This window comes from Nyctereutes procyonoides, unplaced genomic scaffold, assembly GCF_905146905.1.
Source record: "Nyctereutes procyonoides isolate TBG_1078 unplaced genomic scaffold, NYPRO_anot_genome, whole genome shotgun sequence".
Lineage (NCBI taxonomy): Eukaryota > Metazoa > Chordata > Mammalia > Carnivora > Canidae > Nyctereutes > Nyctereutes procyonoides.
Genome location: NW_026575052.1, coordinates 1093575 through 1112380, shown reverse-complemented (window position 1 = coordinate 1112380; position 18806 = coordinate 1093575). Strand labels below are relative to the sequence as shown.

At 56.6% G+C, this 18806-nt stretch overlaps 3 protein-coding genes across 5 annotated transcripts in view; 1 reads left to right on the top strand and 2 right to left on the bottom strand.

Moving 5' to 3' along the window:
- Nucleotides 1-43: 43 nt before the first annotated feature.
- Nucleotides 44-4310, top strand: NPPA (natriuretic peptide A). The gene is given in 4 exon segments (XM_055331698.1): nt 44-242; nt 344-440; nt 443-669; nt 4173-4310. Coding segments are annotated over 4 exon segments (579 nt in total). The 5' UTR covers nt 44-125.
- Nucleotides 4311-4478: 168 nt separating this feature from the next.
- The window catches only part of CLCN6 (chloride voltage-gated channel 6), a 35525-nt gene continuing 21197 nt past the window's right edge, over nt 4479-18806 (bottom strand). For 2 of the 3 annotated variants that reach the window (XM_055331850.1, XM_055331851.1), the window contains exons 14-23: nt 14869-14995; nt 14433-14586; nt 14171-14330; nt 13974-14080; nt 12806-12992; nt 11833-11990; nt 11493-11649; nt 10014-10121; nt 9738-9863; nt 4479-7444 (exon numbers count right to left, since the gene is read on the bottom strand). In XM_055331850.1, the coding sequence (XP_055187825.1) occupies nt 7364-7444; nt 9738-9863; nt 10014-10121; nt 11493-11649; nt 11833-11990; nt 12806-12992; nt 13974-14080; nt 14171-14330; nt 14433-14586; nt 14869-14995 (1365 nt within the window). In that variant the 3' untranslated portion in view covers nt 4479-7363. Of the gene's footprint in view, nt 7445-9737; nt 9864-10013; nt 10122-11492; nt 11650-11832; nt 11991-12805; nt 12993-13973; nt 14081-14170; nt 14331-14432; nt 14587-14868; nt 14996-18806 lie in introns of those variants that run through there. The other variant, XR_008665272.1, reaches the window with a different exon arrangement.
- LOC129513652 (60S ribosomal protein L10-like) lies at nt 15492-18533 on the bottom strand. Its single transcript, XM_055331852.1, has one exon. The coding sequence runs from the start codon at nt 17919-17921 to the stop codon at nt 17277-17279; it is 645 nt and encodes a 214-aa protein (XP_055187827.1). The 5' UTR covers nt 17922-18533; the 3' UTR covers nt 15492-17276.

Below are 18806 nucleotides of genomic sequence, written 5' to 3'. Positions count from 1 at the left end.
GCCGGGGGGCTATAAAAAGAGGAGACGCAGGGCAGCTGGGAGACAGAGGCGGACGGAGGCTGAGAGAGGGAGGCGAGAGGACAGGGGGGCAGCAAGCACCGGGCCACTCCTCGAGCGACACCAGCATGGGCTCCCCCATCGCCGCAAGCTTCCTCCTCTTCCTGGCAGTTCAGCTCCTGGGGCAGACGGGCGCTAACCCCGTGTACGGCTCTGTGTCCAACGCAGACCTGCTGGATTTCAAGGTAGGGCCAGAACAGGGGCCACAGTGCGGGGCCAGGGGGCCTTGTGACGCTGTGCCGGTCAGTGAGACCTCTCCCTTTCCCCATGTGTTCCTTTTGTAAAGAACTTGCTGGACCGCTTGGAGGACAAGATGCCTTTAGAAGATGAAGCCGAGTCTCCCCAAGTCCTGAGTGAGCAGAATGCGGAAGCTGGGGCAGCTCTCAGCCCCTGCCTGAGGTGCCTCCCTGGACGGGGGAGGTCAGCCCAGCCCAGAGAGATGGGGGTGCCCTTGGGCGCAGCCCCTGGGACTCCTCCGATAGATCTGCCCTCCTGAAGAGCAAGCTGAGAGCCCTGCTTGCTGCCCCTCGGAGCCTGCGGAGGTCCAGCTGCTTCGGAGGCAGGATGGATAGGATTGGAGCCCAGAGCGGACTGGGCTGCAACAGCTTCCGGGTAAGAGGAGCTGGGGATGGATACGGGATGGGGAGGAAGTTAGTTGTGGTTTCACCTTGTCAAAAAGTCCGACCAGGGCATGCCTCCTGCAGTAGAGACCAGGGTGGAAGCTTACTTCCTTTGAAATGCTTGCCCCAGCTTGGGGCAATGACCTCATCCTCAGCTACAGGCTGCCAGGGATACGCTAAGGGGAAAAAAAAAGGTACTGCCATGAACACCGGGAACTTAAAATGTTCATGGGGCCAAACCACCGTCATCCTGCTGATCGGTAGTTCATGTTTCTCCCCAGAATTGCCGGATCCCAAAGGATGAAATGATCGTGACCAGGTTGGGGCGCTTGGGTGGCTCAGTAGGTTGAGCGCCCGACTCTTGGTTTCCACTCGGGTCATGCTCTCATGGGTTGTGGGATCGAGCTCCAGGTGGGGCTCCAGCCCCATGTCCAGCTCCATGCTCGGCGGGGAGTCTGTTTGAGATTTCTCCCCCTGCCCCTCCCCTCACGCACACATGGATGTGCTGGTGCTCTCTCTTTCTCTCAAATAAATAAATCTTAAAAAGAAAAAAAGCAAGCAAGCAAGCAAGCAAGCAAGCCATCGGGGTTGACTTCTAACTTTTACCGAGCAACTTGTGCACCCATTCGTGAAACTCCTGGCGTTGTCAGGCTGGGGTGGGGGGTGCTGGTGGGAAGTGAACACAGTCCTGTGAGATTGACCTTTCCAAAAGAGCCAGGTCACCAAGTCAAACTTGTGTCTGTTCTCTTTGTAGTACTGAAGATAATGGCCAGGGAGGAAAAGGAGGCCCTGGCCCGGGGCAGATTCTGAGAGACCCTCATCCCTTGGGGTCTCTCACTCAACTTTGTCCCAGCTCATTGCCATCAAGTTGAGCCATGACGAGCACCGAGACCGTATTCAAGCTGCAGCCTCTTGGCGATGTTTCTCACGTTCTATGCTAAATGTAGATAACTTGGCTGAATCGTGGCTTTCCCACCCCTCCCACCCCACGCGTTAACGTTTTAGCATAGACACTCACCTGTTACTGAAAGGGGTTTGAAAACGAATAAACTTCAGCACCACGGACAGCAGCCCAGCCTGGGTCGGCGTGGTCGGCGTGGTCTTTCTTCTCCCAGTCTGAGGACCCGGTTACCTTTTGCCAGAGAGGAGAGTGCTCAGTTTCTTTCTTCTTCCTTTTAAACACAGTACGCTCTATTTCGGGGAGCAGTGTCAGGTTCGCTGCCAAATTAAGCAGGAAGTACAGAGGTCTCCCACAACCGCCTGCCTGCACACACGCCGGGCCTCCCTCCCTCACGGCCAGAGCCGTGCCCTTGCTACACACCATGACTCTACACCGGCACATTCTTACCACCCGCAGCCCACACCTGACATTCGGGGCAAGCCTTGGTGTTGTGCATTCTGCGGGTTTGGACAACTTTTTTTCTCCTCTCATTCCCTCCCCAGCCCTCACCCCCAGCTTTTTCCTTGGTTGGAGGTGTGGGTGGGGCTCAAATTGCAGTTCATAGTCTTTGCCTCTTCACTCTGGCCTCATCACAGATCCCGAAAATGCCCCAGGAGACGGACGGAGAGGGCACTTATTTTTCAGATTTTGCTCGCACTCGGGGCACTTATTTATTGAAGAGGAAACTTAACAAACATCTGGGCTTTTTTCATGGTGGCGTCAAATGTCGCTTGTACTCCATGGACAATTTTTTGTACGACCAAGCCAAGTTCTTTTTTTTTTTCCCCCAGAGACATATTTATAAAGTGAGGACACTAATGAAATGTTTTCTTTTCTTTCTTTTTTTTTTTTTTAAGATTTTATTTATTCATGAGAGACATAGAGAGGCAGAGGGAGAAGCAGGCTCCATGCCTGACGTGGGACTCTAATGAAATGTTTTCTTTTCTTTCTTTCTTTCTTTCTTTCTTTCTTTCTTTCTTTCTTTCTTTCTTTCTTTCTTTCTTTCTTTCTTTCTTTTTTTTTAGATCTTATTTATTCATGAGAGACATAGAGAGACAGGCAGAGGGAGAAGCAGGCTCCATGCGCGTGGGACTGGATCCCGGGTCTCCAGGATCATGCCCCGGGGCTGAAGGCGGCGCTAAACCGCTGAGCTACCCGGGCTGCCCACGAAATGTTTTCTGATGCATTTTGAGAGAGTTCGTGGCTGCAGCTGAGTGAGTTGCACTTGAAGGTTTAAGAAGAGCAGTCACCGTATTTGGGTTTGAGAGCTGAGCAAGGTGTAAAGAAACGTTTGCTTTGTTGACAAATGGCATGTTTGCGTGCCTTTTGGGTAGTAACACATAATTAAAAAGTAGCCACCAAAAAAATAAAAAAATAAAAAGTAGCCACCCGCTTGCTCTAATTCAGGTCCCAGGTGTCTAGGCCGCCAAGTTAATCTGTTTTCCCACCCTGCATGTCCCCCTCTCCACAGCAGAATCTAGGACATTCCTCCAACCGCCCTCCCCAACCGACGCATTCACTTCTCCAGCCCTCATTCATCCTGTCCCTTCCTCTTGTGATGCCATTTATCCAGGGCTCCCGGGAACATTCTACACATTCAAGGCCCGTGGAGAACGCCACGTTGTTCCCGGAGCCTTCCCCGATACCACGTGCCTGGCACGAATTGAGCTCTGCCCCAGCAGCATTTTCCATATAACAATTATAATACAACACAACTTGCCTGGGTTTGCCATCGCGTCTGTGCCTCTGGATTGCAAACTCCCTGAAGGCAAATGCCTGTTCAGAGCCACTGCATTGCACGGCGTAGCCCGAGCTCTGTAAACGTCGCCGGAGATCTCTTGGTCTTGAGCAGAAATTAGGAAAAGGGGGAATAAAGTAGTAATTCACTCTTTGCAGGAGGGAGGCCGCAAGTGAATTGATGGATAGGGCGTGGAGGTGGGGAAAGACCTCTAATCTACTTCCTTTTTTAAAAAAAATATTTTATTTATTCATGAGATAGGAGAGAGAGGCAGAGACACAGGTAGAGGGAGAAACAGGCTCCCTGCAGGGAGCCCGATGCAGGACTCGATCCCGGGTCTGCAGGATCACACCCTGGGCCAAAGGCAGGCGCTAAACTGCTGAGCCACCCGAGCTGCCCTAATCTAACTCCTTTCAATAAAAATATTCTTCACGTGGACTTTGAACACAGGTGGGCAGAAAACCAGGAGGCAGAGAGGAACCAAGAAGGACCAGGGCAGGGACAGGAAAAAGTGTCCAAACTGGGCTCCTGAGGCCCGGGGAGTGGGAGCTGAAAGGAGGCAAGTGTGGTGGCCTGGGCACACTCCCAGGGTGTCACTGGGACACGGGGGCACAGAACCGACCGAGAGCACTTCTAGTGCTGGCGGAATGGTGGCAACTTGAAGCAGATCGACCAGAGACAAAGAAAATCCTATTTCCGGCAAAAACAGGGAGCAATGGCAGACGGCACCGCGGAAGCTAGTCCTGAGGCCTAAAGGCCTGTGGACTCGGCACGCACTTTCCGGGAACCCGTGAGCGGGGCAGATTCCTACGCACAGTGCTGTCGGGACAGTCGGGCCGCCCGAGCCCCGCTGCGGCAGCAGCCCCTGAGGGAGCAGGTGGGTTCTTACAAGCAGGAGCACAGGAAACGGGGTCGCACAGCGTCTGGAGGAGACCGAGGCCTGGGAACCTCGTGAGGTTTGCGAAGGACTAAGCTGGTAGCAGGTGGACCCCTGGGAATGAAGTCTTGCTGGCGAAGCTCTGAGACTGTGAATCTACTCTCCCGCTTTCCGATTTTCACACGTTAGAGAGAAAGAGAAGCGAGTCGCTCTAAAGCAAGCACCGTGGAGACGCTGAGACGGAGGTTAAAGGAGACAGATGAAGACATTTTATTCCGACAGGTTACGGTTACAATGAGAACTTCCAAGTTCCAAAAGTTCAAATAAAAATAGAACTTTACAAATTAAAAAAAATACCATGTATGTACACCGTAGAATTAGCTAGTGTTACTATGTAAACCAACAGTGCAAACAGAACGAGGGAAGCCTGCGACTGTCGGGGTGGCCGTGTCCACGGAGCCGTGGGTAATACTGCACGTCAACGCCACAGGGCCCGGGACGGGGCTTCTGGCCTTTCCAGAGGCTTTCTAGTCTCCAGCGGCTGTGTCAGTACAACTCTGCGTCAGCAATGTCACATAGTTGGTCGGGTCAAGCAAGCGAGCGTCCATCCCAGCCAGGAACCGTTAGTTGAACAAGCTCATGAGCAAATCACTCCCGAGTGCCAAGGCCCCACGGTGGGGAGGTACCTCCCAGTCACCCCAGCTGGGAGCCCGACACCGCAGGCAGGAGACCAGCACGCGGAGAACTGTCCCCAGCCAGCCCCAGCGCCCGTGGCTTGTGTGTGTGGACGTACCCTATTGCCAGGGGGCGACGGGGCTGGAAATAGGTGGGACGTGGACACTGTGGGTTTCTAACTATCAAGGGGGTGAGGCTTCCAGTTATCTTGTTACAAGTGGGGCAGTGGTTGTCTTTGGGCTTATCTGGTAAGGGCAGACACCCACGGAGGACAAGAAGCCATGTGCCTTTCCAGAGGGGCCTGAGTTTGGGTCCTCGGCGGCCGTGCGGCCGGTTCATGCGGAGGGAGGCGCCTGCCAAGCCAGCTACCCGTGGGCCGCACCAGAGGGAACGAGCATCTGGGGACTGCATGTGCACGAGGGGAAAGTCCGACGACACTCACCCGGGGCCGCCTGGAGGCAGGCCGCTGCTGACCCAGACCCCAGGAGGACTTTCCTTCTGCCAGTTTCAGGGAGGGGTGGGAAGAGGGCTTCAGTTTGTGGGACGGGCAATCCCGGTGTTCCCTGACCTGGGCGACGGGAAGGAGCAGCGCGGCCAGGCTCCGAGTGCCGCCGCAAGTGGCAGCTGGCGGAACACGAGCACGCCGAGCAGGGCTTGCCTTTTTGGTCCTTGTGATCTCCCCAACTACTTGCCGGGGGGTCCCATCCACATTTCACAGGCCACACGCATTCAAGGAAACTGAGACATTTAGAAGTCGAAGTATTTTTGGTCGGAGAGATGAGAAATGGGAAGAACGGAGGCGGCCAGTCAGGAGGCAAAGAGCCTGAAGCAGCCCCTCACTGAGCTGAGCAAGCACGCCGAGCACGAGACCTGGGCAGCCGCGCCGGGACGGGCGCCCACCCCCAGGCTGCGTGCCAGACTCGGCGACAGAAGTCAGCCCGAGGCAGAGGGCGAGGGGACGGAGAGGCCGGGTGCCCAGGCCCCAGGCGACTGCCAACAGTTTACACAAAAAAGCCCAACAGGAACTTAAATGCAGACAGATGCCGTCTTGGTGCCCCAGGCGCATCTGCCACGGGCTGTGCCGGGCCCAGGGTGTGGCTGCAGGTGGGGGGATAGGACAGAGCTTGAGAGAGTGAGTGCAAAACACCCGACACCGCGTGTTCACTTTGGGGGTCTAGTCAGAGGCCCTCCCGCCTGGAGACACAGGTCACGGACACACAGGGGCTTCCTTCCTGGGGTCAGTGCCGGGGCTTGGGCACGTGCGGCCAGCTCTCCCGCCAGCCCAGGGCCCCGGTGGCACAGTTTCCAGGTCTGGGCCCCTCGGCGGGCTGGGGACGGCCAGGACGGGCACACCCCCTCCCCTCCTGGAAGAAGCCATCTGCTCCATCCTGACCCGGGCTTCTCAGGCCGCGTCACGTTCCTACAGTGGCCACTGGCTCAGGACTTGCTTCTGCCCACCTTAGAGGTAATGGTACCATTTCCCAGAGTGGGGTGGAGCAGTCTTATCATGGGATGCTCAGCTTGTAGCTAACTTGGTCGGGGGGTGGGGGTGGGGGACATACGAATACCCTCTGGGCCATGGCTGCTTCGCCAGGAGGACACGTGTAAGAACTCGAGGGAAGTTATTAACTGCGCAGAGGCGGGAGGAGGGACGGACCTCGGGAAACCGGAATCACCAGGAGAGAAGCTGAGATGCTCAAGACTAGGGCGGCTGTGAACCGGACGTCTCGTCAGACTTATCCTTCAGGGCCGGTCAGGGGGACGTGTGCTTCTGGAGGGTGGCGCTTCCGAGGAGGCTGTGCCCATGGCGGCAAGCCTGAGCAGCAGCGCCCCCCGGAAGCAGTGTTTCCCTTCAGATGAGCCGCTGAGCATGGCAAGAGCCCAGCGAGGGAAGGCCTCCCCGACACACGGGCAATCGTCTCAGCGCTCGGTCCCTAAATTTGGTGATTCACTTCAGTTCACAACTGGCCTTCGCCCCAGCACTTGCCATGGCAAAGCCTCCCCCGTCGCGGTTTAAGGCAACAGCTGAGTCCCCTAGGAAAGCAGCAGGAGGGGCATGAAAAGTGCTCCGGGTGTCCCCCCCCCCGCCCCCCACCCAACCCAGTGGCTGAGGCCTGGTGCCCCCTCTGATCCTGGCACGTGTGGGGTGGAGGGGCCTGGGGCCTGGGGCCTGAGCCCATGCTGGACGGCAGGAAAGCAGGGAGCAGGGAGCAGGAAGATACTTGCTGAGAAAGTCAGACAAGTCCAAGCTCTTGCGGTTCAACACCATCCCCAGGATCTCTGACCGGCGGAGTGTTGGATGATTGTAGGCTTTCCGAGCGAGTGGGTGAGTGGGAATCTTCCGTGTCCTGGAACAGCCCCAGCCAGCCGTGGCGGCGGAGCACGAGCGAGCTGCCTCCCTGGGCAGCTCTGGGACAGGGCGGGCCGGTGTGTGGCAGTGAGGCCACGCCGGGCCGTCAGATGGTCTGGTAGTGCTGCCGCAGCCGGGCCTGCAGAAACTCGTAGGTCAGGTTGTGCCGAGTGATAATCCCCACGATCTAGGACAAGAAGAAAGAGGTCCATGTCACCTGCAGGGTAAACCCGCTGGGGCAAGAAGGGGAGCGGGCTCAGCTTGCCTCATCCACCACAGTAAACGCCGGGGACGGACGCCCGGCCCACAGAGCGCCGTGACAGACGCCGACAAGCCGGTCACGCTATGCGTGTCCAGGCCACCCCAGTTTCCAGGGGAGGAGGAGATCCACAGGGAACCAGGGCTCCTAGAGGCCAATGGGACAAATCCAGCTCCAAGAGAAAGTTCAGGAAGGCCAGCTAACTCCGCATCGGAGTGTCTTTTTCAGCAGGCACACGCTCTCTAGGCTTCTCCGTTCCCACCACCTGCCCCCTGCTTCACACGTGTGTGCAAGAGACAGCCCAGTGCAGGCTCCGAGCCGCTGAGACCCCAGAACCTTGCTGTGGTTCACGAACACCATCTCTCCGCACTACCTGGGTCCTTGTGTCACGGCGACTTTTAGCAGAAATACGTATGTGATCTTCACCCTCGTTCTGGCACAAGGCCCTAAGAACTCTTGGGATTAAGTGATAAAGAGCGAGAAGGGTGTCCTGTGCCGTTCATGACAAGCCCCTTTCAGCTACATGAATGACAAACTTCTACAAAGCCCCTAAGGATGGAGGCTAGTTGCCAGGGCAACCAACCATGTGAGCAGAGGCCTGGCTGTTCCAGCCCCGAGCCCCATCTGGGGGTGGGGAGCGGCCGGAGGTCGAATCAATCACCAATGGCCGCAATGTCTTCAATCACGTGTACGTACGTAATGAAGCTACCAACACTGGAGAACGTCTGTGCTGGCGAGCACGTAAGGTGCCAGGAGCATCGTGTGCGGGAGACGGTGTGGAAGTTTGGCATCCCTTCCCCATCCCTGCCCCAGGCCTCTTCCACCTGGCCGTTCCTGGGCACACTGGGAACCTGCTAAGGAAACTGCTCTCCTGAGTTCCAGGAGCAGAAGAGCACAGGAACCTCCAATTTACTGCCACCTGCCCAGAAACACAGGCGACAACCTGGACTTTTGATTGACGTCTGAAGTGGCGGCAGCGGAGGTGGGGGTGGGGGGGTGGCCCAGTCCTGTCAGGCTGAGCCCCGAACGTGCGGGGTCTGGTGCTGTCTGCAGGCGGACGGTGTCAGCGTGGAGTCCTGTTGCGGGGCCCCCACCGACGTGCAGTCAGAACCGCTGGTGCAGGGAGCAGCCCGGCCCCTCTGGTGACAGGGCCTGTGTGCGCAGAAGCTGAGCTGCTCACGGCGGCCACTGACTTGGCGCTTCACGCCACAGCCTGTTAGAACTGTCAGCGGGCTCGTGTTTCGAGGAACCAAGTTTGATCGGCGCAACCACGCGCCCAGGAGAGCAGGACAGGCTGCGCTGTGCCCGCGTCCTGCTGGGCGGCGCTTGTTTATTGAGGTTTCACTGCCCGGAGGGGAGACTGGCAGCGTAAGGGCATCAAAAGCCTCACGAGGGTGATGGCGACCCTTAAATACCGCCCACCAGAGGGCTGTGGCCAGCGGGACGCCAGCGAGCCCATTAAGACACCATCAGCGACCGCTTCCCGCCGCGGAGAGGCATCTCCCGCAGCTCGCCCAGACCAGGCGGGTCTCCGTGCACACAGCGGTGACGCTCTCGTTAGGTCCTGATACGTAAAATCTCTCCTCGACGCAGAGGGAAAAACACCAAAGGATCTACCTTAGGAGGACTGTGGCTACCTCTGTGCGGTGGGCGCTGGGTACTGCTCTTTTGTTCATATTATCCTGCCCTGTGTTTTCTTTTTCTTCTTTTTTAACAACTAAACAGCCATGTGATGAGGAAAAAGAGGAGTTCCAAGAAAAAAAACCCAGGAAAGTCTGTAGCACTGATTACTAGTCGTACCTAATTGGATCTTCTAAAATTCTGAGCGCCCTGCTGGAAATTCCCTCATTTACTGTCCTGGGTGCCCAGGACGGGTGGGGAGCAGCCCCTTCCTCCTCCAGGAGGCGCAGGCCCGGCGAGGCCCGGCGGGAAGAGCAGGAGCTGGCGGAGGACTGGAGGACGGAGGACTGGAGGACGAGGACTGGAGGACGAGGACTGGAGGACGGAGGACTGGAGGACGGCCAGGGATGCCCCGGACGCCCTGGACGCCCCGCGCTCGCGACACTGGCGACACCTGCTGGCCGAGCTGAGGGCGTGCAGGGGGCAGTGGCGGACGGGTCCTCCTGGGTCCTCCTGGGTGGGAAGCCCTGACTCACACAGTGGGGACGGGGTCCTTCCAGAAGCAGGCACAGCCGCAGGCACGACTGGAAACCAGACTCACCTCTCCCACGGCATTCACCACGGGCAGGTGCCGCAGGCCCATCGTTCTGAACAGGTTGAAGACTTGGGAGACGTGGGTGTTGGGTGAAACGGTGAAGGGCGAAGGGTTCATGTATGGGGTGACATCCTGCAGAGAAGACAACACAAGTCACCTGTGGCCACTCACGCCCTGCCCTGGACGAGGCGTGAACACGCGGACGAGCAGCGGTCGGCTCCGTGCAGGACAGGCTGCTGGCCACCTCCAGGGGCCCGGCCCCACGGGGACAGCCCTGCTCACCACAATCATGCGCGGGTTTAGGAGCGTCAGGTCCAGGTCGTGGATGTCGGGGTACCGTGGGTAATCCTCAGCCATCTCGGCGTAGGACAGGCGCGGCTGGCTGGCGCTCTGCAATCCCAACCAAGACACGTCCTTGTACCCGGTACAGCCACCGTCGGGGACGTTTACAGCCCCTCCCTCTCCACGTCCACAGCCCCACCTGCTGCGAGGTGGTACAGAACGGGGGCTCTGCCGTGAGAGGCCCGGGGCCCGAGGCCAGCTCCCAGCCTCGCTGTGCCCCTTGGCGAACCTCCTACTCTCTCTGAACCTGCTTCTCTCCGTCTGTGAGGTGCACACGGCTTGCCCTGGAGTCTACGTGAGAGCAGAGCTACCTACCAGCTCCCGTGGGTTGACGTGTATCTCTCAAAAGACACGCCTGACTAGCACTAACTCCTGCTACCCTGTGGGTGTGGCCACGTCAGAAGCAGGGTCTCTGCAGACAGAAGCCAGTTCGGAAGAGGGCAGGCAGGATGGGGTGACCCCCAGTCCACTGACAGTATCAAGAGGAGAGGCGCACAGGGAGCACACCACGTGACTCGGGAGCAGAGGCTGCAGCGGCAGACCCACGGTCAAGGAGAGCCAGGCATGGCTGGCAGCCTCCACGCACGAGGAAGCCAAGGCCCCGCTGACGTGCGGGCTTTGTACTCCGGCCTTGACAACTACGGACAAACACGTTCCTCCTGCTTGCAGCCACCTGGTCTGTGGCAGTTGGACACAGCGGCTCTGTTCCCGCCCCTGCATCCCGCGTCTCCCGCATTTGCCCTCAGCCCTCCAAGGGCACCCGGGTCACACCACAGGGTCTCAGGCTGGGCGCAGTGGCCACAAGTCACTGGTCACTCTCCCCGCGGCTCCACTCTGCACGCTGCATTCTCCGCCCACCGCCCGCCCAGCGGCACGCAGCTCCCACTGCTCCATCAGGCCAGCACTGGCTGGTTTCTGCCTTCAGACAAGGCCTCTAACGCAGCCCACCTCGGCCCTCCTGTGCTCCTGTGGGCAAGAGCTCAAGCAGGACAGTCAGTCTGGAAAGCAGGCCTCTGGGCAACCTCTGCAGGCTTTGTCTACAGGGGGTGATGTGTGTGGGGATGGCCAGGCCTTCAGGTCACGAGAGGGACCACTTTGAACAACACACCCCACCCACTCCCACTTGTCTCTACAAAACCCAAATGAAAGAAAATTAGTGGGGAGAACAGCATTTTAAAAAAACTCAAAGTCTATTAAAAGCCTACAGGCTACAAGGGCAGCGGTTGTCAGGGGGCCTGGGGGAGCCCCCCACTGCGTGTCACCTGACAGGCACCGGCCACGGCCGAGGGGACCACGGGGCTGGCTGCACAAGCACAGGACAGCAGCCCGCCGGCACAGACTCCCAAAGGTCCACTTCTGTTCCCGTGCTCCTACCACCCCGTGCCTTCCAGAATCCCAGCGCAGACCAGAGAGACTCACTGATTGATTTTCAGAGTAACAAACTCCTCGGACGAGCAGGGTGACAAGCTGTGACCGCAGGATCAGGCCGTGGAAGGTCAGAGGGCGGAAGCGCTCCTCCATGGTCCAGTCTTCGCTCGGGGACTGGTCAGGGTATAGGTTGGGGTAGGGAGTGTATCTGTTATATAAAAACCAGACGCTGCCTAGCACACCCTCAGCAGGATTGCTTCTTGCTTTGCCCCCACGTCCCTGACCAGCTCCCCGAATCCCCAGGGAGCTCGGGAGCTGCCTCAGAGCAAAGCGCTGGCCCTTCCTGAGCCCTGCGAGCAGGTGCCCGCGCGGCGGGGGGCTGTGCTCTCACCTTCGCTCCAGCATCTGCTGCAGGAGGTCCTCCTTCTCGGCGGGCTCCTCGGAGGCGAGGTGCTCGTCACACACGTTTCGTAGCTCACTCGACGGGTACGACTTCATGGACTGGCTCCGTCTGCGCTGCTCGCCAGCCCGGGTGAGGATGCTGGATTTCTGTGCGTGGGAACGGGTGATGGGGACAGAGGTTTCTACCAGGGAGGCCACGGATTGCTGGGCACAGCACGCCACCGCGGCACCTCCGTAGCTTAAGGATGCGGGTCCAGTGGGGCCAAGCCTATGCCGACACAGCAAGGGCAAGACGTCTTCGCCATGGGTCACGGGCCGGGGCTGCAGGGAGCCTCTCCGCTCTCAGGGCGTGCAGACCAGCCCAACGTCCCCCCTCCGTTGATTTGAGAACAGCACCTCGACTCTCCAGGGGGAGCCCTTTCCCATGTGATGTCATGGTGGGACCGTCCGTGTGCCTGGCCCCCAGAGCCAACGGTGGGCACACGGGACTCTCCCTCTGCCTGGATTTCAAATCAGGAGCAAAGGCTGGTGGCCACGCCTCCCAACACCCTCCGGGGTCTGCCAGCTGCCTGCACACCCAGCGCGCCGCTTCTGGTCCCCCAGCTCCCCGGTCAGCCCTGCAGCTTCCAGCTGATTTCTCTCTGTCTTAAGAAGGCCAAAGTCCATTTCTGCCTAGGCAACTCTAGAAAGCTCCTGAAACCACTTACACACCACAAACAATGCCAACTAGGACAAAAAATTCCATCCACGCATTTACGTGGGTGAGAATGGACACGTGTCCTGACGGCCAGCAAAGTCCACACTTGCAGTCACGTCTACACTCACTGCCACACGAACAAGGAGGCTGATGCTCCCTGAGAGCCCACCGGCGCCCCCCATCTACGGGGTGTGCCAAGTACTAGCAGGTGCGTGCGTCAGGGAGCGCCTTATTTCTCGTCCACCGTTCCCTCCGGCTGCCGTACCTTGAACCTGATGTTGTTACTGATGAGCTGGTTGCCCTTCATGAACTCCTTCTCGTTGCCCCGGTTCTCCGTGACCACCGGGAAGGCGTGGTGGACTGTGGTGCGCAGGATGCTCACTAGAGACTGGATGCGGGTGTGTGGGTAGACGTAGGTGAGGTTGGGCTCCATGATGTCACTGGCTCTCAGTCTGGGGGAGGGAGGAAAGCCGTCCAGCCTCACAAGAGCCCACAGTGCCCCAGGAGCGAGTCCTGGCTCTCCCGCACACCTTCTGAGCCACCTCTAGCAGTTACTTGCACACGCGCATTCCTTGGTACTTCAATCCTTCGGCAAGTGCCCTTCCCCGGGCCTGGAATGCCCTTCCCTGCTCTGCCAAGCCGGTGGGCCTTTCCTCACCCCTCAGCTCAACACAAAATGTCCTCTCAGCACAAACTTCACCTACTTGCCCGGGGGACTGGCCATCCCTTCCTCAGCCCTTTGTGGCAATTCCTCATGTTATCACGGATTGCTAATGGTACTACCAGATTAAAAAAAAAAAAAAAAAAAAAGGCGGGGGGCTACCCCTTTAGACCAGGGGGCAACCGCAGGTCCCAGGTCAAATCTGGCCTCTCCTGCTCATTTACCAATCGTCCATGGCTCTGTCCGCACTGCGGTGACAGAGCTGAGGAGTTGTGACAGAGACCACGTGGCCTGCAAAGCTGAAAGGATTTACCAGTGGCCCCTTTACAGAAGTTTGCTGATCCCTCTGTTGGACTGTAAGGGCCTTGTGGGATCCCCAGACACAGGAGGCCCAAACCATTTGCAAGCTGATGGATAAATCGGTGACTGTGCCCAGAATAATCACTGCTGATGGCATGACACTTCCTTGGGCACGCGTGGGGCAGGCTGGTTCTCACAGGGCTCAGCAGACCCTTAGCGGAAACATCCGGTCGTAACGCAGACCTGATCAGAGACCTGCGTTCATGTTGAACCAGGAGGCCATGGGAGCCACACCAAACCATGCAGCAGCTGCCCGCCTCCGGCCCTCAGCTGCCACGACACCCCACTGCTTCCGTAGTTACCTACCAGTTCACTGGACTCCCACCCCACTCCCTGATGCACACCACTCCCCACCCTCGGGCCCGAGGTCATACATTCTGCAACCAGGACAGAAGAGAAGGGCGAGCCTCACTTGTCCATTTCCGTCTCCGTCTCCCACTCCAGTAGCGGCACGCCCCGCAAGCCCACGTGGATATCATAAATGCCTTTGTTGAAAAAGTCCCCTGTCCATTTGGCCACCTGAAACACAGAGGAAAGACTTGAAAAGAGGCTGCTGAGGGGCTGAGCTCGGCCCTGTGCCTGAGAGAGGCCCAGAGGGGGCGCACTCACCATCAGAGTGATCATAATGGGGAGCCCGTACGTAATCTCGTTGGTAGATTCGATCAGGATGACCGTGAGACTGATGGTCATGCGGACCACCCCGCCCAGGAAAGCTGCGGCACCAATCAGGGCGAAGGTCCCCGAATAGATGTGGCCCAAGCCGATGTAGCTGGGCAAGAGAGAAACCAAGACCACGGCTTAGAGTGACAAGGTTTGCACACGTGTGCATGTGCACACATGGCCATGCTCGCACACACATGCACACACTTACCTTTTGAGGACATTGGCCACTAAACGTCCAAAAGCAGCTCCACACAGCAGGGAAGGTACAAAAAGGCCACTTGGAACAGAAATGCCATAGGTCCAACATGCGAGCAGGAAGTAGAGCACGAAAAACAAGGCCAGAGTGACTGGGCTAAAAGTACCTGCGAGGCAAGAACCAACCTGAGTTCCACCACCAGGTGCCACCAGGTCCCCGGCTGCCCTGGCCCATCCTTCCACACCCCAACCAGTTCACTTCCAACACTGGAGGCAGAGACTCTAGCCTTGTCTGGGTTGCTAGTACAAAAGAAAAGTCCTATTTTGATCAGAATTGAGGGCAAGCCTGGCTGTGACTATGGGCCAACAGAAGGTGTAGAGGAACCATCATCTGTTCCCTGCAGAAAGAAAACAGTCACCCAAGAACGGGCAGGCTCCCAGATACTCACCATCCTGGTGGAAAAGCTGAAGGATGGCAGACTCCTGGGGATTGAAGAAGAGTGTGGCCATGTCATTGTAAGTCTCATTGGGACAAAAAAAGGTCTTGATACTTGAATTGACATCTTCTGACGAGACCTAAGACACAGGGATCAAAAAGTCAGTACAAGGGCAGTACAAAGTCCGCATACGTGACCAGGGCGCTCAAAGTCTTGGAGTGGCAGGTCTCTGCTGAGGTGGAGAAAGTCTGGCTTGCAAGCTTTACTGGGAGATGAGACAGGTGGCAAAAAAAATACATCTCTAGCCAAGAGCAGTCAACCATGAGACTATATTCCTTACACTTTGAGAAAGACAGACCTGGGATGAGGGCGCTTGAGTTATGACAATGAAACACCATGGATCTGGCTCTGCTTCCCCTCCCAGTGCTAATTTTGTAAGTGATACCCCTGGAAGTCTGGCCCAACAGCCCCGTGCACTGTGGGGGAGACGAGGCAGGTGACAGGTGAGTAGCTGGGAGTTGACAGGTGATGGTGGAGGACAGGCCCGGGTACCGCCTGACCCCACACCCCAACTTTGGCTCCAAATGGAAAAGGCCTCTGCCCTGAATTTTCTTTTTTTTTTTTTTTTTTTTTAATTATTTATGATAGAGAGAGAGAGAGGCAGAGACACAGGCAGAGGGAGAAGCAGGCTCCATACACCGGGAGCCTGACGTGGGACTCGATCCCGGGTCTCCAGGATCGTGCCCTGGGCCAAAGGCAGGCGCCAAACCGCTGCGCCACCCAGGGATCCCTGCCCTGAATTTTCTGCAGAAGAAAACACACTCCCACATGGGGCCTGGATGCTCCTGCCTCTCCCTTCAAGGCCCAGCTGGCTGAACAAAACCCAACCTGGGAAAATAGGTTATTTTTCCATATCTCAGACCTCTTGCTCTCTCCACCATTTTGTGCAGGACAATGGAATCCTGATCCTTGCCTGACTCATCAGGGGCAAAGGCGCTGGAGTAGGACAGTCCTTATTTTTTATTTTTTTTATTTTTTGCAAACACACGAGGATTTATTTACAAGCTCGAGCTTGGGTCCAAGTGTACCCGACACAGCAGAGCAGGACAGTCCTTATTTTGTAGCTGATAGTGTCCAACGGTGCAGTTGGTATACTTCACATTTACCACAGCGCACACACACACAGAGTGTTAGTACGCGGTTCACTAAAAGGAATGGACTTTCCTGGATTCAAGTCTATTGGGGACGCTGTAGAGATACCCTTATGTGGGTGGACACTATCACCACACTAGGTGATGGGGGTCCTGCCAGGTGGGCCTGCCTGGGCAGGATGGCTGAAGACCGCCAAGGGAAGCAGGTCAGTGCCCCCTCCTGGTGGAACCTGGCAGAGACGAGCAACCAAAGGAGAAACGTGTGGGGCTCGCAATGAGGCGACCACGGGATGATCCACACGTGCAGGGTTTCCCAAACCATGTCGGGGGGTACACCAGGCCCAGGGGCTCCCTGGAAAGAGTCCTGCGTCGAATGCGCGGAGATGCATCACAGCACTTGCTGGAGCTCAGAGGACCTGCTGAAGGCAGAGCAGAGGCTCCAGCATCAGATGGCCACTCTACAGCGACCGTGGGAGCGGCACTTCATTCTGCAATGCTCTGGCTGCCTCACCTGTGAAATACGTTAATGCTGACCTCATGGCATATACTATCCCCTGTGAGAGCAGGTCAAGACCTCACTTTGTGGGGTGCCTGGATGGCTCAGTCGGTTAAGCGTCTGCTTTTGGCTCAGGTCATGATCCTTGGGTCCTCGAGTCCCACATCGGGCTCCCTGCTCAGTGGGGAGCCTGCTTCACCCTCTGCTGCTCTCTCACAGACTCTCAAAGAAAGTTTCAAGAAAAATAAAAAGAGAGGCCTCACTTTGTTTTCTCCTCTGTAAACGTGGATAATAACAGCAGCCAGCATGGCGGTGGTAAAGACCACACGAAGTCATGTACGTGAGTGCTTGGTGGGACAGCTGGCGCACAAGAAATACTCCAAACACTTGTAACACTTACAGAATTTTAAAGGCCCTAGAATGTCCTGTATAAAAGCAATTCGTTTAATTTTGGCTAACCCCTTAGACCACAGGATCCTTTTCCATTTGTTTTTGAATCATATGCATCAGGGTTCCACAGAATGCGTCTAGAAAATACTGCTCTGTAATGAGGTAGCCTCAGTATTAGCAAGTAACAGAGGTTGGTGAATTTTTTCCATAAATAGCCACATAGTAAGAATTTTAGATTTCGTAGGCCACAGAGTCTCTGCTGTATATTCTTTTTTTTCCTAAGCACTCTTTAAAAGTGTGAATACCATTCTTTTTTTTCTTTTTTTTGACAGGAAGCAGGATTTATTGGTGGGCATGAATAGGGTTCGGGTGGTGCAAGGTTCTCATGAGTGGAGAGCCCTCCGTTTGTCCAAGGGGCCACGATTAGGGATGTATTTGACCCCACAGCCATCTGGGATGAGCCGCTTTTCGGCCACCATATCTTCAAATTCGTCCTCATTAAACTTAGTAAAGCCCCACTTCTTGGAAATGTGGATCTTCTGGCGGCCAGAGAACTTGAACTTGGCCCTGCGTAGGGCCTCAATCACATGCTCCTTGTTCTGCAGCTTGGTACGGATGGACATGATGACTTGGCCAGTGTGGACCCTGGCTACTGTGCCCTGGGGCTTCCCAAAGGCACCTCGCATACCTGTCTGCAGCCTGTCAGCTCCAGCACAGGACAACATCTTGTTGATACGGATAACATGGAAGGGATGGAGCCGCACTCGGATGTGAAAGCCATCTTTGCCACAGCTTTTCACCATGTACTTGTTGGCACAAATACGGGCAGCCTCCATGGCTTCGGAGGAGAGTTGCTCATACTCATCTGACACCATGTGGCTACATAATGGGAACTCATCCACTTTTGCCTTCTTCCGCCCCAGATCAAAGATGCGAATCTTGGCAACAGGGACACCTCTGCAGAAGCGAGACTTTGGATACGGCTTGTTCCTACAGTACCGGTAACACTGGGCGGGGCGGCGACCCATGGCGACACCAGATCTTCAGTGGCGCGCCGAAGGAAAAAGAGCGTGAATACCGTTCTTTAGCTAGAGGGCTACAGAAAAACAAGCAGTTGCCAAAGCCACATTTGGCCAATGGGCCACGTTTGGCAACCTCCGATCTAACACTTGTTGCTCTTCATGGACATTCCTGGGGACACCAAAGGGGCAGCCATCCAAGACAAAGTCCCCACGAAGCTCCGCAGGGGCAACAAGATGACAAGAAACTTAGGGACCGTTCCTGAGTCTCGCCCCTAGGGGCCAGAACCACGCATCTGGCTGACCACAGGCAGCTCTCAGAGCCACTAGCTTGGACCAGAGATTATGAGGGCAGAGTAATAAGCTGGAATGCCTCCCTCACTGCCTCTGCTCTTTCAAGAAAAGGTTCTAGAAAGTACTACATATTCCTAGGAAGAGAGGAGAAATGGAAATAGAGCATAGGCCAGAACCCAAACCCAGTAAGAACAAGATGCCCAGAGAGCCAGAGCACTGATCCCCCTGAGGCAGACATTCCTTTCTCCCTGTCTCAAGGGTGATGCTCACAACCATGGGGGTGAGGCTGGTGGGCACCATTCAGGGGTGAAGTGGTAAGAGTAAACTGGGGTTTGGTGAAGAAGCAGTTGTCTGCTTCCTGAGCTTGTCTCCAGTTACTTTTGTTTTTTAAATTTTTTTTTTTTTATGATAGTCACACAGAGAGAGAGAGAGATGCAGAGACATAGGCAGAGGGAGAAGCAGGCTCCACGCACCGGGAGCCCGATGTGGGATTCGATCCCGGGTCTCCAGGATCGCGCCCCGGGCCAAAGGCAGGCGCCAAACCGCTGCGCCACCCAGGGATCCCCATCCAGTTACTTTTGTTCAACAAAGAGAGAGAGA

Coding starts and splice junctions, on each gene's coding strand:
- LOC129513652 (XM_055331852.1), bottom strand. CDS start 17,921: ATGGGTCGCCGCCCCGCCCAGTGTTACCGGTACTGTAGGAACAAGCCG.